The sequence below is a fragment of the Candida theae genome (genome assembly GCF_024610275.1).
Source record: "Candida theae strain CBS 12239 chromosome Unknown scaffold3, whole genome shotgun sequence".
In the NCBI taxonomy this organism is placed as follows: domain Eukaryota; kingdom Fungi; phylum Ascomycota; class Pichiomycetes; order Serinales; family Debaryomycetaceae; genus Lodderomyces; species Lodderomyces theae.
In genome coordinates, this window is record NW_026261437.1 from 415,870 (window position 1) to 430,130 (window position 14,261).

Below are 14,261 nucleotides of genomic sequence, written 5' to 3' on the forward strand. Positions count from 1 at the left end.
AGCTACAGGATCTAAGATTGTGCAAATCGGGGAAATTGCGTTCAATCGGTAGTAAGTAGTCATCAGCTCAAGCAATCAATCGAATCAAATTGTAAGCCCTCCTCGTGAATAAACTGTGTATTGTATGTTACATGTGCGCGTTTTGTGTACAGCCACTTGCGACATTTCATGTCGTTCTCTTGAAAAAAAGAAAAAAGAAACTGGAGTAGAAAATGTCGCATGTTCATTATTGATGCGTTGTTCAAAGTAAAAGAAGAGATCTTTCTCTATAGGGAGAACAACAATCAAAACAGGTTTATACGACAGCAAATCTATTTTAACTGCTGCGTATATGAATCATCACATTAAAGTAATCACGCAATTTGCGAAACAATTTGTCAAAGTTGTGTCAAAGTCAGTGTTTTTTTTTTTGAAGCAAACATTTTATTTCTCAAAGTAACAAAGTAGGACACACAATACAGAGTTCACTCTTTTTCTTTTTTTTTTTTTATTTTTTTTTTTGCCCGACAACAAACAACGCCTGAAACTTCGAAACCTTAACAACTTTAGATCAGGCACATCAAACTTCAGTACGAACCCAATTGCTCCCCAGACCGAAATTGTCATTGAATCAAGGAGGGTAAAAACAGGATGGTCAAGATAAGTGAAATTAATCGTACCTCAACTTTCGCATGGAGTCTGGACAGTCTTCCATTGTTGGCCACGGGAACTGTTGCGGGAGCTGTCGACATTGATTTCAGCTCTTCAGCTACTTTGGAGATCTGGGACGTTTTTTCGCAAACTAACAAGAAGGAACCACTTTTTTCGGCATCTGTGGATAATAAATTCTATGCATTGGCATGGTCGAAACCATTTGAAGGAAAAGACAAGGGGTTGTTAGCGGGCGCTTACGAGAATGGAACTGTTGAGTTTTGGGACGTTGCCACGTTGCTCAAGACCAAGGATCTTGCCAAATCGTCCGTCCACAAGTCTGATAAACATACTGGTGCTGTCAAGTCCTTGCAATTCAACCCTATCCAACCACACGTTCTTGTTACTGGAGGTTCCAACGGACAAATTTTTATATGGGACACGAAAACTTTTAGTGAGCCTTTTGCACCGGGTCAAGCAATGACTCCAATGGATGAAATAAGTAGCATTGCTTGGAATAACTCGGTCAGTCACATTTTTGCAAGCACGGGCAACAGCGGTTATACCTCCATTTGGGATCTTAAATCTAAAAAGGAAGTGTTGCATCTTTCATACAGTGGGCCGGGAGGTAGAGCAAATTTTTCCCATGTTGCATGGCATCCAACAAAGTCTACTCAATTAGTGACTGCTAGCGACAATGACTCTTCTCCATTGATTTTGACCTGGGATTTAAGAAACTCCAATGCTCCAGAGAAGGTGATTGAAGGACACAAAAAAGGTGTTTTGTCATTAGACTGGTGTAAACAGGATCCAAACTTGCTCCTTTCCTGTGGTAAAGACAATGCAACTATATTATGGAACCCAATCGAAGGCAAAAAGTTGGTAGAGTTTCCCACTACCGCAAATTGGGCATTCAAGACTAGATTTGCTCCATCAGCACCAGATATTTTTGCCACAGCTTCCTTTGATGGCAAAATAAACATTCAAACTATTCAAGACACGTCGCCCCCCGTCTCAGCAACGGTCAATGCCTCCAGCAATGACAATGACTTTTGGAACGAAATCTCAGTCACAGAAACACAGCAGCCTGTTTTTGAAATCAAACAGACCCCATTATGGCTCAAGAATCCTGCTTCTGTTTCTTTCGGATTTGGATCGAAATTAGTATCCGTTGAGACTGTGAATGGAAAGTCGATCGTCAAGGTTGAGAGATATCTGGCTGGATATAAAAAGGAGCTCAGTGACTTTGAAAATTTGAAAAATGACAAGTACGAATCGATCATTGAATCAAGGCTAAACGATGGTACTGTCAAAGGTAAGAACCATTCTGATTGGGAGATTTTGGATACCTTTTCAAAAAGAGGAAAAGATGGATTGTTTGAGTCTGACGTTGAAGAGAAAGAAAGCAATGCTGAGGATAAAAGTGTTTCTGAAAATAAAGAGTCCTCTGAGGAGACAACACGTGCCACTGCTGGAGATGATGATTTCTTTGCGCATCTCGGTAATGGCAAAGTGAAAACAAATGAAGACGAGTACGTTCCCTCTGGAAACTTTTCTATCTTCCGATCAAATGCGTCCGAGGCAGACAAGAAGTTGATAAATTTAATTTTGAACAACAAGATCGAAGATGCAGTGCACAGTTCCTTAAATCAAAAGAAATTGGCGGAAGCGTTGGTGTTAGCATTAGATGCGTCTAAAGAAGTGAAAGAGATTGTAAGAACCGCATATTTCAAAAAGAACAAGGAGGATAGCTTGGCAAGAGTTATCTATAACGTGTCATCGAAGAACGTTACCGATCTTGTGGCTCATGCTAATGTCCGCGATTGGAAGGAGATTGCTAACGGAATCAAGGCAATTGCCACCGACTCGGATGAATATGGCGACAAGATGTCTGAATTAGGAGACCGCATTTTAAGTGCAAACGATGGAGATAGGGAAGATGCCATTACGTGCTACTTGGCTGGTGGTGCTTTGAACAAATTGGCTAATCTCTGGTTGCAAGAGTTGCCGGAGTACGAATCTGAATTGTTGAAATCAGACGCTTCAAAAGTCTCTTCACCTTCTGAAGCACGTTTGCATGTCTTGACAAACTTTGTTGAGAAAATTGCTACTTACAAGTTCTACTCTAAAATAGATGGTGCAATTGTTGGTCCACTGGCTGAGGCTATTTCCAGGGCTTTGTTGGAATATGCAAATCTTGTCGCTGGATCTGGTGAATTTGAATTAGCAGAAAAAGTGTTGCAATTATTGCCTAATGAACTTGCTGGTGTTGAGAAGGAGAGAATAGTGAAAGCCACTGGCAAGGACATCACGAATGCGACTATCACAGCGGGTGTGACCAAGTCATCTTTGAGAGCTACTGCTAGTGATCAAAAGGCACTGAGACAACTGTCTGTTGCCAAAGCAAGAACCTCGTACCCAGCTGCACCCAACGCCGGATCCCAGCAATTTCAAACTCCCTCCGTGCCTTCTGCTCAGCAACCAACTGGGTTTCCATATCCAACCCCTCCATTGCCTCAACAAGCGCCAACTGCCTTCCCTCAGCAGAGCTATCCATCTGCAGTACCCAAGCCAAATCCTTACGCAAAATCAAACCCATACGCACCTACAAACATCTACAAGGCAGCATCTCCTGTTTCTACTCCGGCTGCATCCAATCCTTCAGGTGCAACTCCCCCACCGCCTCCAATGATGGGTTCTTCATCAAATGTTAAGAACAACAAGCTGGAAACTGATGGATGGAATGACTTGCCTGAAACATTCAAACCAAAAACAACCGCCCCACGAAGGGCCGCTGCTGCTGCTGCGGTTGCCACCCTTCCTGCGCCTGCTGCTGTAGCCCCGCCAACGATGCCGCCACTTCCAACACAGTCGAATCATAGCAGTTTCAACAACTCCTTTGCTCCACCAAAGAGAACGATTTCCACCACTGGTTTTGCTCCCCCACCAAAAACCGGTAGCCGTAGCACATCAAGAAGCTCAGTCCCAACTCAGCAAACTGCATCTCCAAAGCCTGCTCATGCTCCAGCTCCAGTTTCTGTTCCAACAACCAAATATGCACCACCACCAGGTTCTGTCCAACCATCACAGCCAGGACTTGCTAATTTTGGGGCTTCTCCAGTTGTAGCTACTTCGCATCTTACTACTGCAAAGAACCCATATGCTCCGTCTAATGAACAATCAGTCCCAGCAAAAGTGCCATATGCATCCCCTCCATCATTGGCCTTCTCGAGTCAACCCGCTGCTGGAGCTGCTGCTGCTGGAGCTGCTGCTACTGCACCACCACCGCCACCACCACCAAAGAACCCATATGCACCACCTCCTTCAGCGCAAAAGAGCACTGCCCAATTGCCACAAGTTGGAGCACCTGACATAGGCTCAAAATTTGGAACAGCTGCCCCACCTCAACAACCTTTTGGAATAAGTCTGGGTGCCGTGGCTCAACCGCAATTCGCGCCAGTAGCTCCACCACCAACAGGGCCAGCACGCCCTCCTGTATCGCTGAGGGAACAACCGTCTGCTGCGAGCGTTCCACAAGCAACTCCACAAACTCCCAAGCATCCACAAGGTGATAGATCGCATATCACTGACGAGTTGAAACCAATTTACACTTCCTTGACCACGGTGATTGAAGCAATCAAACCAAATATCCCAGAAAAGTTTGCTAGACATGGTGCTGATATGGAGCATAGAATTAATATCTTGTTTGACCATTTGAATAACGGTGACTTGACCCAACCCCTCACCGATTCCTTGAAGGAGGTTAGCTCGCAATTGGAAAACAAGCAATTTGACGAAGCCAAGGCTATCGATGTTGAAATTGCCACTAATTTTACTGATGAGTTGGGTAACTGGCATACCGGTCTCAAGCGTCTCATTACCATGGCAGAGGCGATGTATTAGAAAAGTATAGGTCAGATCACGATCACATGGTAGAGCTGGATAACAATAGTAATAATATCATGAATATTTGAGTTTCTGCATCTGAACATGAACAATTGGACATTTATTACTTCTAGTCTGTCTTAATTCTACTCTACTCTATTTATTGAAAGAAGTTGATTTCAGCAATCTTTGCCCCTCCATAATCGTCTTCAAGTGGAGCAGTATTATGAATGCCATCAACTTCTAGTAGAAGGAATCTGCTTTGTAAGCTGATATCCCAGGAAGTTGTATTATGTCGTACAGGTACCAACACCTCCTCAAACTCCTTACTTGAGAATGGTGCGCTTATAGCAACATCCTCCGAATGTACTTCTTCAAATACATCACTTTGATTAAGTAACTTCTCCTCGGGATTAGCAAAACGATAGTTTTTGTAAACCGGATTACCAAAATCGACTCTAGCTAAAAAGTCAGTCACGGCATTGAATTCAGTGTCCAGATACTTGGAAAGTTTAACATGCTTTGGTGGTTTGTCAGCCCAGTTGAATACAACACCGGTGATATTCTTCACGGAATGCAAGTCAATCAAAACTTTTCCGGCAGTGTCGTTATATTTCACTTGCCATCTTGTGGAATTATCGCCATCATTGATCAGGAAAGACGAATCTCCAGGAGCGCTTTCTGTAATGTTGTAAAAAGTTGCCAATCCGCACTCAGATATGGTGTCTTCGAAACTCTTACTCGGTTGGTACAACTTAAACGCCATTTCTTCATTGTCTTTCAATTTGTAAGTTGCATGATCGGGATTTCTCTCGGCTATAGTTATGGAAATATAATCATTTGCCCTCTTTGATGTCTTGCCCTCGTTTCTAATCACAAAAGTGGATTCGGTAATATTCATTGAAATCGTATGATTGTCGTAATGAATACCGTTATATTGAACCCCGCTGCCCAAACAAGGCAATGCAATCGGGTCCAAATATAATGATCGGGTGATTCTACCATTGTCAATGGTGTAAGAGTGCCTCAACCCAGTCAAACCTTGTATAACAGCTTGAACAAATCCTCCGTGTCCAGTCAAAAATGGAAAAGCCGGGTGTGTACCTCCATTTGTGTCATAGTTGTCGTTGTTTTGCTCTGAAAACTGTGCAAATGGGCCTCTAAAGTACGGTTGGATTGCTTTATGTAAATACGATTGCGATGCGCAACCACCACTAGCCAAATTGGCAGCCACAATGGAAAATATCGAAAACGTCATGGCCGGTCCATAGCTCACTTGCTTTCCGGAATAGAACTCCATATTTGTGTACGCTTGCTCCTCATCGACCAAACTATTTTGTAAAGGATACGTCAACAACACAACATCTGCCTGCTTGATACCTACTGAAGAATTCATGCCTGAATATTCCAATGTTACGTTTTGCCAATTGTCTGCGGTTGGGAGGTACATTTTCTGAGAAATTTCCCTGTAAATGTCAGGCATTTTTACATCCAATATAGCACCAATATCGTTTACCCATTTCATAAGCAAGGCGATTCCTGCATTTGTATAGGCTCCATTGTCAACGTGATTGGCATACTCATCAGGGTCCGTGAGATTGTTGGTAACAAACTTGTCAATTGTGTCATTGTAACTAGTCACGTAATCGGCGTAAAACTTTGCCGCGTCGTTAACCAAGGGGTAAACGGTGCTTTCCAAATAGTGGTCGTCTACTGCCCCGCTGAGGTACAACTCCCACGCAGACATAGCAATAGCAGAATTGATATGATACTCGTAGTTCAAACAAGGACCCGTTGCTGTACAGTTTCCAAATCTTCCACTAGTCCATGGATATGCTGCACCTTCATACCCTTGAGGAGTGTTTCGCAAAGCTTGCTCATGGGTGTGCACTCTATAGTTTACAATACTTTTTGCATGGTCAGGATTAAGGGCCAATATAGCTCTGAACATCCAAAAGTCTGTATCCCAGAAAACCATACCTCCATAGCTATCCGAGCTCAATCCTGCAACCCCGAGTGCTGCAGTTAATCCTTGCGCATTTGAACGAGTGTTTGCGAGTAAGTGGTATATTGAAGCCTTGGATCCCAACTCTAATAATGGATCATTTGGAAATGCTATTGAGGGAGTCTTTTCTGTAGCTTCGTTCCATGCTTGTATATGTGACTTAGTAATCAAATCGAGATGGTTGAATTTTTGAGACACCAGCTTTGCAAAGTGAAGAGTATCTCGAGTGCTCTTAAACTTTGAAGGATCTAGATCTGATGAGACAATACCAACCGTTTTCCCAAATTGAGTGGTGTCTTGTGAGCGTAGACGAATCAGTGAGGTTTGTTTTGCTTGCCTGTTGGTTGAATGTCGGTGGACATCACCGAGATGGAGTGTAGAATAAATGGCACCCGATATATAGTCGAGATTCTTTGGCAGAAATGACACGTATATACCGGAACTATCATGACCAACCAGATTCAACTGGCATCTTTGTGCCGTGTCAAAATTCAATTCATCACTAACATCTATTTCCACCGGCTCATCGCCCTTGTTTTGAATGTCAACTTGAACGAGGCCCAAGTTTATCTCTGACTTATGTGCAAGGACAGTGTATTTAACATCTAGCAAGCCCAACCAAGTGAATTGTGTTGTTACAATACCGGTGGAGAGCGACATATTTTGAACGTAATTTGTTATCTGTCCAATTCCATCGGGTGAGGACGGGTCCAACGTGTAATTTTTATCCCCTTGCAGAATTGTTAACTTCAATGTTGTCCACTGTGGTACAGCAGATGTCACACTCTCATAACCATTTTTCAAAAGTTCCGGAAAGTTGTTTCCAGTAGTATTTTCTTGAAGGTCATAAAACCCAGCAATGAAAGCTCCAGCAAACCTCTTGTCAAACAATGGCCATCCGTTATACAAGTCATCTTCTTTTGAATCAGGTGAGTCGGTTAGTTGATCATAGGTAAACCCCTGGCCCAAGTTGGGAATTCTGCTTCCAATGTACCCATTGGCAACGTAAGGTTGCTTTTGATACTGGTTATATTTGGAAAACTCAATGGAACCCACCACATTATTCTCTCGATCGTAGAATGCGTGTTCTGAAAATTGTACTTGGCTAAAGATTTCTTTGTTTGCAAAGCTGTTAACAAAGTCTGTGAGATTCGAATCTGACTCCTCCAAAGTGGGTTTCTCAAAGCGGGGTGCAACAAATGGGAAGGCTTCACAAAACTTTGTATTTAGTAGGTGGAGGCTGTAGAATAGTATAATATTAGCAACGATAGTCATAGATATGATATAAACCCTGTTACCCTTGAATAAATCCCTAACCTTGCTGGTTTTTGAACTATGTTTAGTATGGATGCCATAATTCTCTATGTCCATAGTATTTATATATTTAAATATATATATAAAAATGTGTGTGTGTGTGTGTGTGTGTGTGTGCTGATTGATGGGGGTGGTCGATGGTACAAAATCAGTACGCAAAGTGAAGCGGGTCAAGGTATATAGTTGTTAAATGCAAAATTTAAGAAACGAATGACGTGGGGAGGGATCTATAGCTTTTGCTTCTATAAGAAAAATTTTGAAAATTTCATATAGAAAAGTTATTTGTTTGTTTTTGTTGTTTGTGGTGGTGGTGGTGGTGGTAGTAGTAGTAGTGGAGAAGAAGTGATACAATCAACAGCAAGCTAATGCAAGCGAATTAAAATTTTAAATGTTGTGTGTGTGTGTGTGTGGTTGTAGTATTACAAATTAGGCAACTCAAAGATCTGTATGGCGTTTAAAAGTTGGTTTTGCTGTGTTTGATTGCGTGAGATTTTTTGTTTAACAAGAAATTAATTCCCTCTGGTTACAAAACCCAAACCACTTTCCTTTGTTCAAATTCGCCGTAACTATTTCAGTGTCTGTCGTGTTTATATGGCTTTCGACACTGGACTTTCACAATCTTTATGACACTTGCACCCGTATCAAGACTTTGCAGGACTACGACGGAAGCCAAATGAATTTTGGACTGGTCTCAGAAGGTCTTCTGAAGGTACTGAGTCACTTCCCTTTAGAGTGAAACGGTATGGCATAAGTGTGCTAGAAATCACTCACCACCACTCGTCTTTACTGTGGTGTCTCCAATAAACCAAACGTTTGAAATGGGCGTAAACAACCCAGTAAGGCAAGCCAGTTACTCTATTTAGACAGAGCTATTGTGGGGAGAGCTTTCATTGGAGCTACCCCCTACACCCAGTGCCATTTCTTGTCTATAGTTTACAGAAGTAAATGCTTGCATGAGTCCAGATCATTATCTACGCCAAGTAAAAAAGTTGAACATTTGTATTATTTAGAGACTTGGAAGTGACATCGGTACAATGGTAGATAAAACAATCAACTACTTTTTGATACGATATTGCATTGGCAACGTTGGTTCCTCTCTGCCAGCTTCCAACGAACAACCTGTTTACCTAACCGCAATCAGAAAGACGGTATACTGCTGTAGCTCGTCCTAACAGCCAAGAACGAAGGTTGCGTTCCAGAAGATCTGTTAGCAGCGCCATACACAGCAGTAAGAATGCTGAGGAGTCTTCTACAATAGCTTCATCATCTTCCCCATCGTTATCGGATCAACAAAACTCTGTTCGTTAACATTTCAAATGTTCTACACTCCCATGAACTGATCCTTACGTGCACGAAACTCATTTTTTAAAAAAAAAATTTTTTTTTTTTTTCCATCTTCAATCTCTGGTGAAAAATTTCTAATCTGAGTCAGGTCCCGCCATCAAACAAGCAGAGCTCAACAACATATTATATACAATATACCGGCCAGCTATATCACACTAAGTACCCATAATGAGCTCAACGAACTGCAGATTCTATGAAAACAAGTACCCCGAAGTGGACGAAGTCGTTATGGTCAACGTTCAAGAGATTGCCGAGATGGGTGCATATGTTAAACTTTTAGAGTATGACAATATCGAAGGTATGGTATTGTTATCAGAATTGTCCAGAAGACGTATCCGTTCTATCCAGAAATTGATTAGAGTAGGAAAGAATGAAGTTGCCGTGGTTTTGAGAGTTGATAAGGAAAAGGGATATATCGACTTGTCTAAGAGAAGAGTGTCAGCTGAGGATATTGTGAAATGTGACGAGAGGTACAACAAGAGTAAAGCAGTGCATTCTATCTTGAGACATTGTGCTGAAAAATTCAACATACCTTTGGAAAAGTTGTATGAAACCATAGGATGGCCATTGAGCAGAAAGTATGGACATGCGTACGATGCTTTCAAGTTCTCAATCACCGACCCAACCATTTTTGAAGGTATCGAGTCACCTTCAGAGGGTGTATTGGAAGAATTGAAATTGTACATATCGAGAAGATTGACCCCACAAGCAATCAACATAAGAGCAGATGTCGAAGTATCGTGTTTTGGATACGAAGGTATAGATGCCATCAAGCTGGCTTTGAAAGCGGCCGAGTCTGTGTCTACTGAACAAATGCAAGTCAAAGCCAAGTTGGTTGCTGCTCCATTATACTTCCTTTCTGTACAATCTTTGGACAAGAACCAAGGTGTACGTCTTTTGGAAACTGCTATTGAAAAGATTGTCGAAAGTATAGAACCCAATGGGGGTGTTTGTAAGGTTAACATGGCACCCAAAGCCGTCACCGCTACTGAAGACGCTGAACTTGAGCGTTTGTTGGAGAGTAAGGAAGCTGACAATAAAGACGACTCCGACGAAGAGGATGATGAATAAAAGTATTGTGCAACATAGAACCAAGTGAAATACAAACTTGTTTAAAAACGGCTTACCTCAAGCAACTCTATTCAGCTCTACCAAACCTGGCGATTCTTTCTTCTTTTTTCTTTGCCAACGCCTTTTGAACATCCTCACTTGTAAAAACTCCAAAAGGTTCATCGAAAAGAGGACCATCATAGACCGCAAGATCGGTATGAATCTTTTTCAATATTAGGCTGCCTTTGTTTGCTCTGTTGACAATGTCAGCGGGCAAGTTGGGAACCATCTCCTCAGGAATACGCAACTCGGTAACTGACTCTGGTATCTGAACATTCTCGAGTGATTTAAGTTCGGGATTACCACTCAAATCGAGGATCTTCAAGTTCTGTCCAAACTTGATACTCCGTATTGATTTCATGTCATTGTAAGTCAAACTCAATTGGGTCAAACTGTCTGGGAACTCATAGTTCTCGAGAATCCTAATACCTTGGTACCCTAGCTTCAAAATCTTCAAATTCGGTGGGAGATTGACGTCCCTCAACGTTATGATTTGCTTCTCGTTATCAAAAGACTCTGGGTCGTTCTCAATATCAAGGATCTCCAAGGAATCTGGAAACACAACATTTTTCAACGTTGTCAAGAGGTTATCACCCAAATACAATTCCTTAAGACTTGTAGGGAATTGAACCTTGTTTAAAGTTTTGATTTTGTTGCTGTTTAAATACAATGTCTCAATGCTGTTGGGCAACTTCAACGTGTTGATGCTGGTGACACCATCTTCAGACAAAACCAAATTCTTGACGTGTGGGGGAACCTTCAATCCACGAGGGGCTGTCATTGCTGACTGGAGATTCAATACTTCAAGCTGGTCGGGAAGTTTGACACCAACCATTGCATCATTGGGAATAGAGCTGGCGTCTAAGATCTTCAACAGAGGAGGGAAATAGACACCCTTCAAAGTTTCAATAGGGTTCATCGCGATACTAAGTGATTCAAGTTTTGGTGGCCATCTAACGCCAGATAAGGTATCGATTCTGTTGCAGGAAACATCAAGATCAGTCAATGATATGGGCAAGGGGATTCCATCCAATACATACATTTTATTACCCAGTAAATCCAAGGTTTCAAGAGTGTTGGGGAACTCAACCCTGTCAAGGTACACAAGAGCACCTTCAGCGGCCTCAAATTTCTTTAATTTAGGTGGAAACTTCATAGTCTCCAACAGACTCAAAAAGTAATCCCCGCTTATATTTAATGATTCCAATGACTCTGGATATTTGACATCAGCAGGAAACGAATCAAGACCACTAGCGGTGTAATCTAAATGCTTCAAATTCTTCCAAGGCTCAACATCCTGTTTGATTTCTTCGTCTGCTTTGGGGCCCAGATCCTCGTTACTAAACTTGTCAATAAATGACAAATGAGCAACTTTCGATCCACAAATCTCCTCTAGACTTGACATAAACTTTTTATATTGCGTCTTGTCGGTAGCAGTGTGATCTTTCCAACTCTTGCCCGGTTTGAAGAAAATGTGACATCCAACACTTGTGTGGTCTGTAAGAAGGCTGGAGTTGTTCTTGAGGAAATCAATAAATTTGGTCAAGGGATCCCATCTCCTTTCTTCGTAGCTGACCAAAAGATGAATGTATTCAAAGACATGTGGGAAACTGGGTTTCTCTTTACCCGCTTTGTCGATTTCGAAAATTGTAACCTCGGTGTTTTCCAACTCTTTCAAATCATCTGCAAATCTGACCTTGTGGTAATTCTTTGTGGAATCGGTCATCACCACCAAGCGATGTTTAGTTTCAAAACTAGTCATTTTTTGTTGTTATAGAAGCCAATTGCTGTGGATATCTATCGGTTAAAGAGTATTGATGAAGAGAATAAAAGTAGCAATGCTGTTGGTGTGTCTCCAAAATAGCAAGGAAATAGCTCCGCTTTTGGTCTATAATTCTCTACAAAGGAGAGACAAAATATAGATGAAAATAAAACAGGCTACACATTCGGAGACGAGAACACGTCTATGTTTCTTTGAGCCACGCGCTCTTTTCTCCTCGACTCTACGCAACTGTATATACTACACTATAAATACCTTATCCCATCGGTTACATGTCAATTATATATCTATAATACGGTCTATCTATACTTTTTTTGCTCTATGCTTTGCCTCCACCTATTGTGAACACGTGCGTAAACACGTCAAAAAATGGTACTGAAACTTGTGTGATGTCCACTTGGTCTGTATCTACCTCTCCATCCTTGTTTATGATCTCGTCCCTGGCCTTCAAATAACCTCTTATTATCAACATTGTGGTTGCACAAGCTAAAAACATGACACCAGTGAAAATTGAACAATTTCGGTAGCTTGAAGGATCAACTGTGTTTCCATTTCCTCTCACAAGCTTGACTCCGATCACGGGTGAGAATATACCAGCAACCCCCATGATGCTCCACACTTTTCCAAACACCACGTTCATTTTTCGCAACCCAAAGAGTCGGGCCATTAATGGAGCAATAATGGCATAGATACTTCCCATCAAAGCACCCTCAATAAGGGCAAACACAACAACGGTGGCATAGTTTCGTGCTGGTATCCACATTGCCAAACAAAATATTCCAACAACGTAATACGCAACAGTGGCCACCGAAGCAGCACCAACCTTATCTGACAAGTACCCAACAACTGGTCTACCAAAGAATGACCCCACCTGAACCATTGCCGATACTATAGCACCTTGATGTTCACTGTAACCTAAACTTTGTGTGAAATTAGCAAGTGTGTACAAAACAATGACGTAGCCAAATATACATGTCAATACAAAAAGCACGACCAAGTAGAAGCCCGCTGATTTGAACACTGTTGGGTCTATAAATTTGAACTCAATGTTATGCTTCGAGGCCTTGCTTTTAGCTAGCAAGATTGCAATCCACGTTAAGCCAAACCCAATTATACTTTGTGCACGCAATGCCCAATGCACCCCTGAATGATTAACTACTTTTTGCATCCCCAAATTGAAAACAACTCCACCCATACCCGATCCTGCTGCTGCTATGCCGCCGGCTAAAACTCTTCTCTTTTTGAACCATTGGGGTAGCAAAGTAATGGATGGAATCGAGAGAAATGCAAGACCAAAACTTTGCATCAAGCCTTGGGTCAAGTACAACTGCCATAGCTTTGTAGACCAGCTTGCCAACATCAAGGCTGTAAACTGAAGACAGTTTCCCACTATTAAAACGTTTCGAAATCCAAAAAGTCCCATGCACACAGTAATCAACGGAGAGCAAAAGAGGCCCACCCCAAATGCAATACCTCCAATATAACTGTAATCTAGCTTATCCGCTCCTTCAAACGTCAGATGTGATATGTAGTATGCAAAATATATGGCGAATCCTGAATTCATACCCCATGTACAAAAGTTGAAAAGAACACACGCGGCACAAACGACCCACGCATACCCACCATCTGTATTTGGGTCATGATCATCGAGAGCCTCTTTTGGTGGGAAGAGTTCTTCCTCTGGATCAACTCGTTTTTCATAGTCTTTAGAGTTGGATATGTCTATTCTTGCCGTATTTTCTGAAGAGCCGTCTGACGTCATTTTAATGTAAGCAGTGTGTGTGTGTGTATGTGTGTGTGTGTGTGTGTGTGTGTTTATTTTATTGATTATGTGATGTGTAGGTTAGATGAATCATACAATGGTGAAATGTCAGGGTAAAAGATGAAATAAACTAATGAATGCTTTTTATAGCCACATAAATATAAATATGTTCTGTATTGGTGGGTGTGGTTGGAAATTTATAGTGGTAACAATAATGAATAAATGCAATGAATGCATTGAATAAAATTTTCTCATATAATTTTTTACAATGGTGGTACAAAAAAAAGAAAATGTGTAAAATTTCGGTAAGCGGATCGAATATGTTTCCTTTTCCACAATGAGATCTACAAAATTAAACTCTATTCTAAAGGGGGACTCCAACCACTTTCGGAGCAAAGCGCGGTGATATAATAGACAGGGTAATACAATCT

The 14,261-nt window shown here is 41.6% G+C and overlaps 5 protein-coding genes across 5 annotated transcripts; 2 read left to right on the forward strand and 3 right to left on the reverse strand. All coding sequences in view use genetic code 12, as the record gives it.

The window, feature by feature from the left end:
- Positions 1-630: 630 nt before the first annotated feature.
- Positions 631-4,533, forward strand: PGA63 (Pga63p; the record flags this gene model as incomplete). The annotated part of the gene is made up of 1 exon (XM_051752279.1): positions 631-4,533. The coding sequence occupies one exon, from the start codon at positions 631-633 to the stop codon at positions 4,531-4,533; it is 3,903 nt and encodes a 1,300-aa protein (XP_051608742.1).
- Positions 4,534-4,675: 142 nt separating this feature from the next.
- Positions 4,676-7,795, reverse strand: ATC1 (alpha,alpha-trehalase; the record flags this gene model as incomplete). Its single annotated transcript, XM_051752280.1, has 1 exon — positions 4,676-7,795. The coding sequence occupies one exon, from the start codon at positions 7,793-7,795 to the stop codon at positions 4,676-4,678; it is 3,120 nt and encodes a 1,039-aa protein (XP_051608743.1).
- A 1,551-nt stretch (positions 7,796-9,346) lies between these two features.
- On the forward strand, positions 9,347-10,249 carry SUI2 (translation initiation factor eIF2 subunit alpha; the record flags this gene model as incomplete). The annotated part of the gene is made up of 1 exon (XM_051752281.1): positions 9,347-10,249. One exon carries the CDS (start codon positions 9,347-9,349, stop codon positions 10,247-10,249), a length of 903 nt encoding a protein of 300 aa, XP_051608744.1.
- Positions 10,250-10,316: 67 nt separating this feature from the next.
- On the reverse strand, positions 10,317-12,050 carry KGF57_002918 (uncharacterized protein; the record flags this gene model as incomplete). The annotated part of the gene is made up of 1 exon (XM_051752283.1): positions 10,317-12,050. One exon carries the CDS (start codon positions 12,048-12,050, stop codon positions 10,317-10,319), a length of 1,734 nt encoding a protein of 577 aa, XP_051608745.1.
- A 337-nt stretch (positions 12,051-12,387) lies between these two features.
- On the reverse strand, positions 12,388-13,830 carry KGF57_002919 (uncharacterized protein; the record flags this gene model as incomplete). Its single annotated transcript, XM_051752284.1, has 1 exon — positions 12,388-13,830. One exon carries the CDS (start codon positions 13,828-13,830, stop codon positions 12,388-12,390), a length of 1,443 nt encoding a protein of 480 aa, XP_051608746.1.
- Positions 13,831-14,261: the final 431 nt, after the last annotated feature.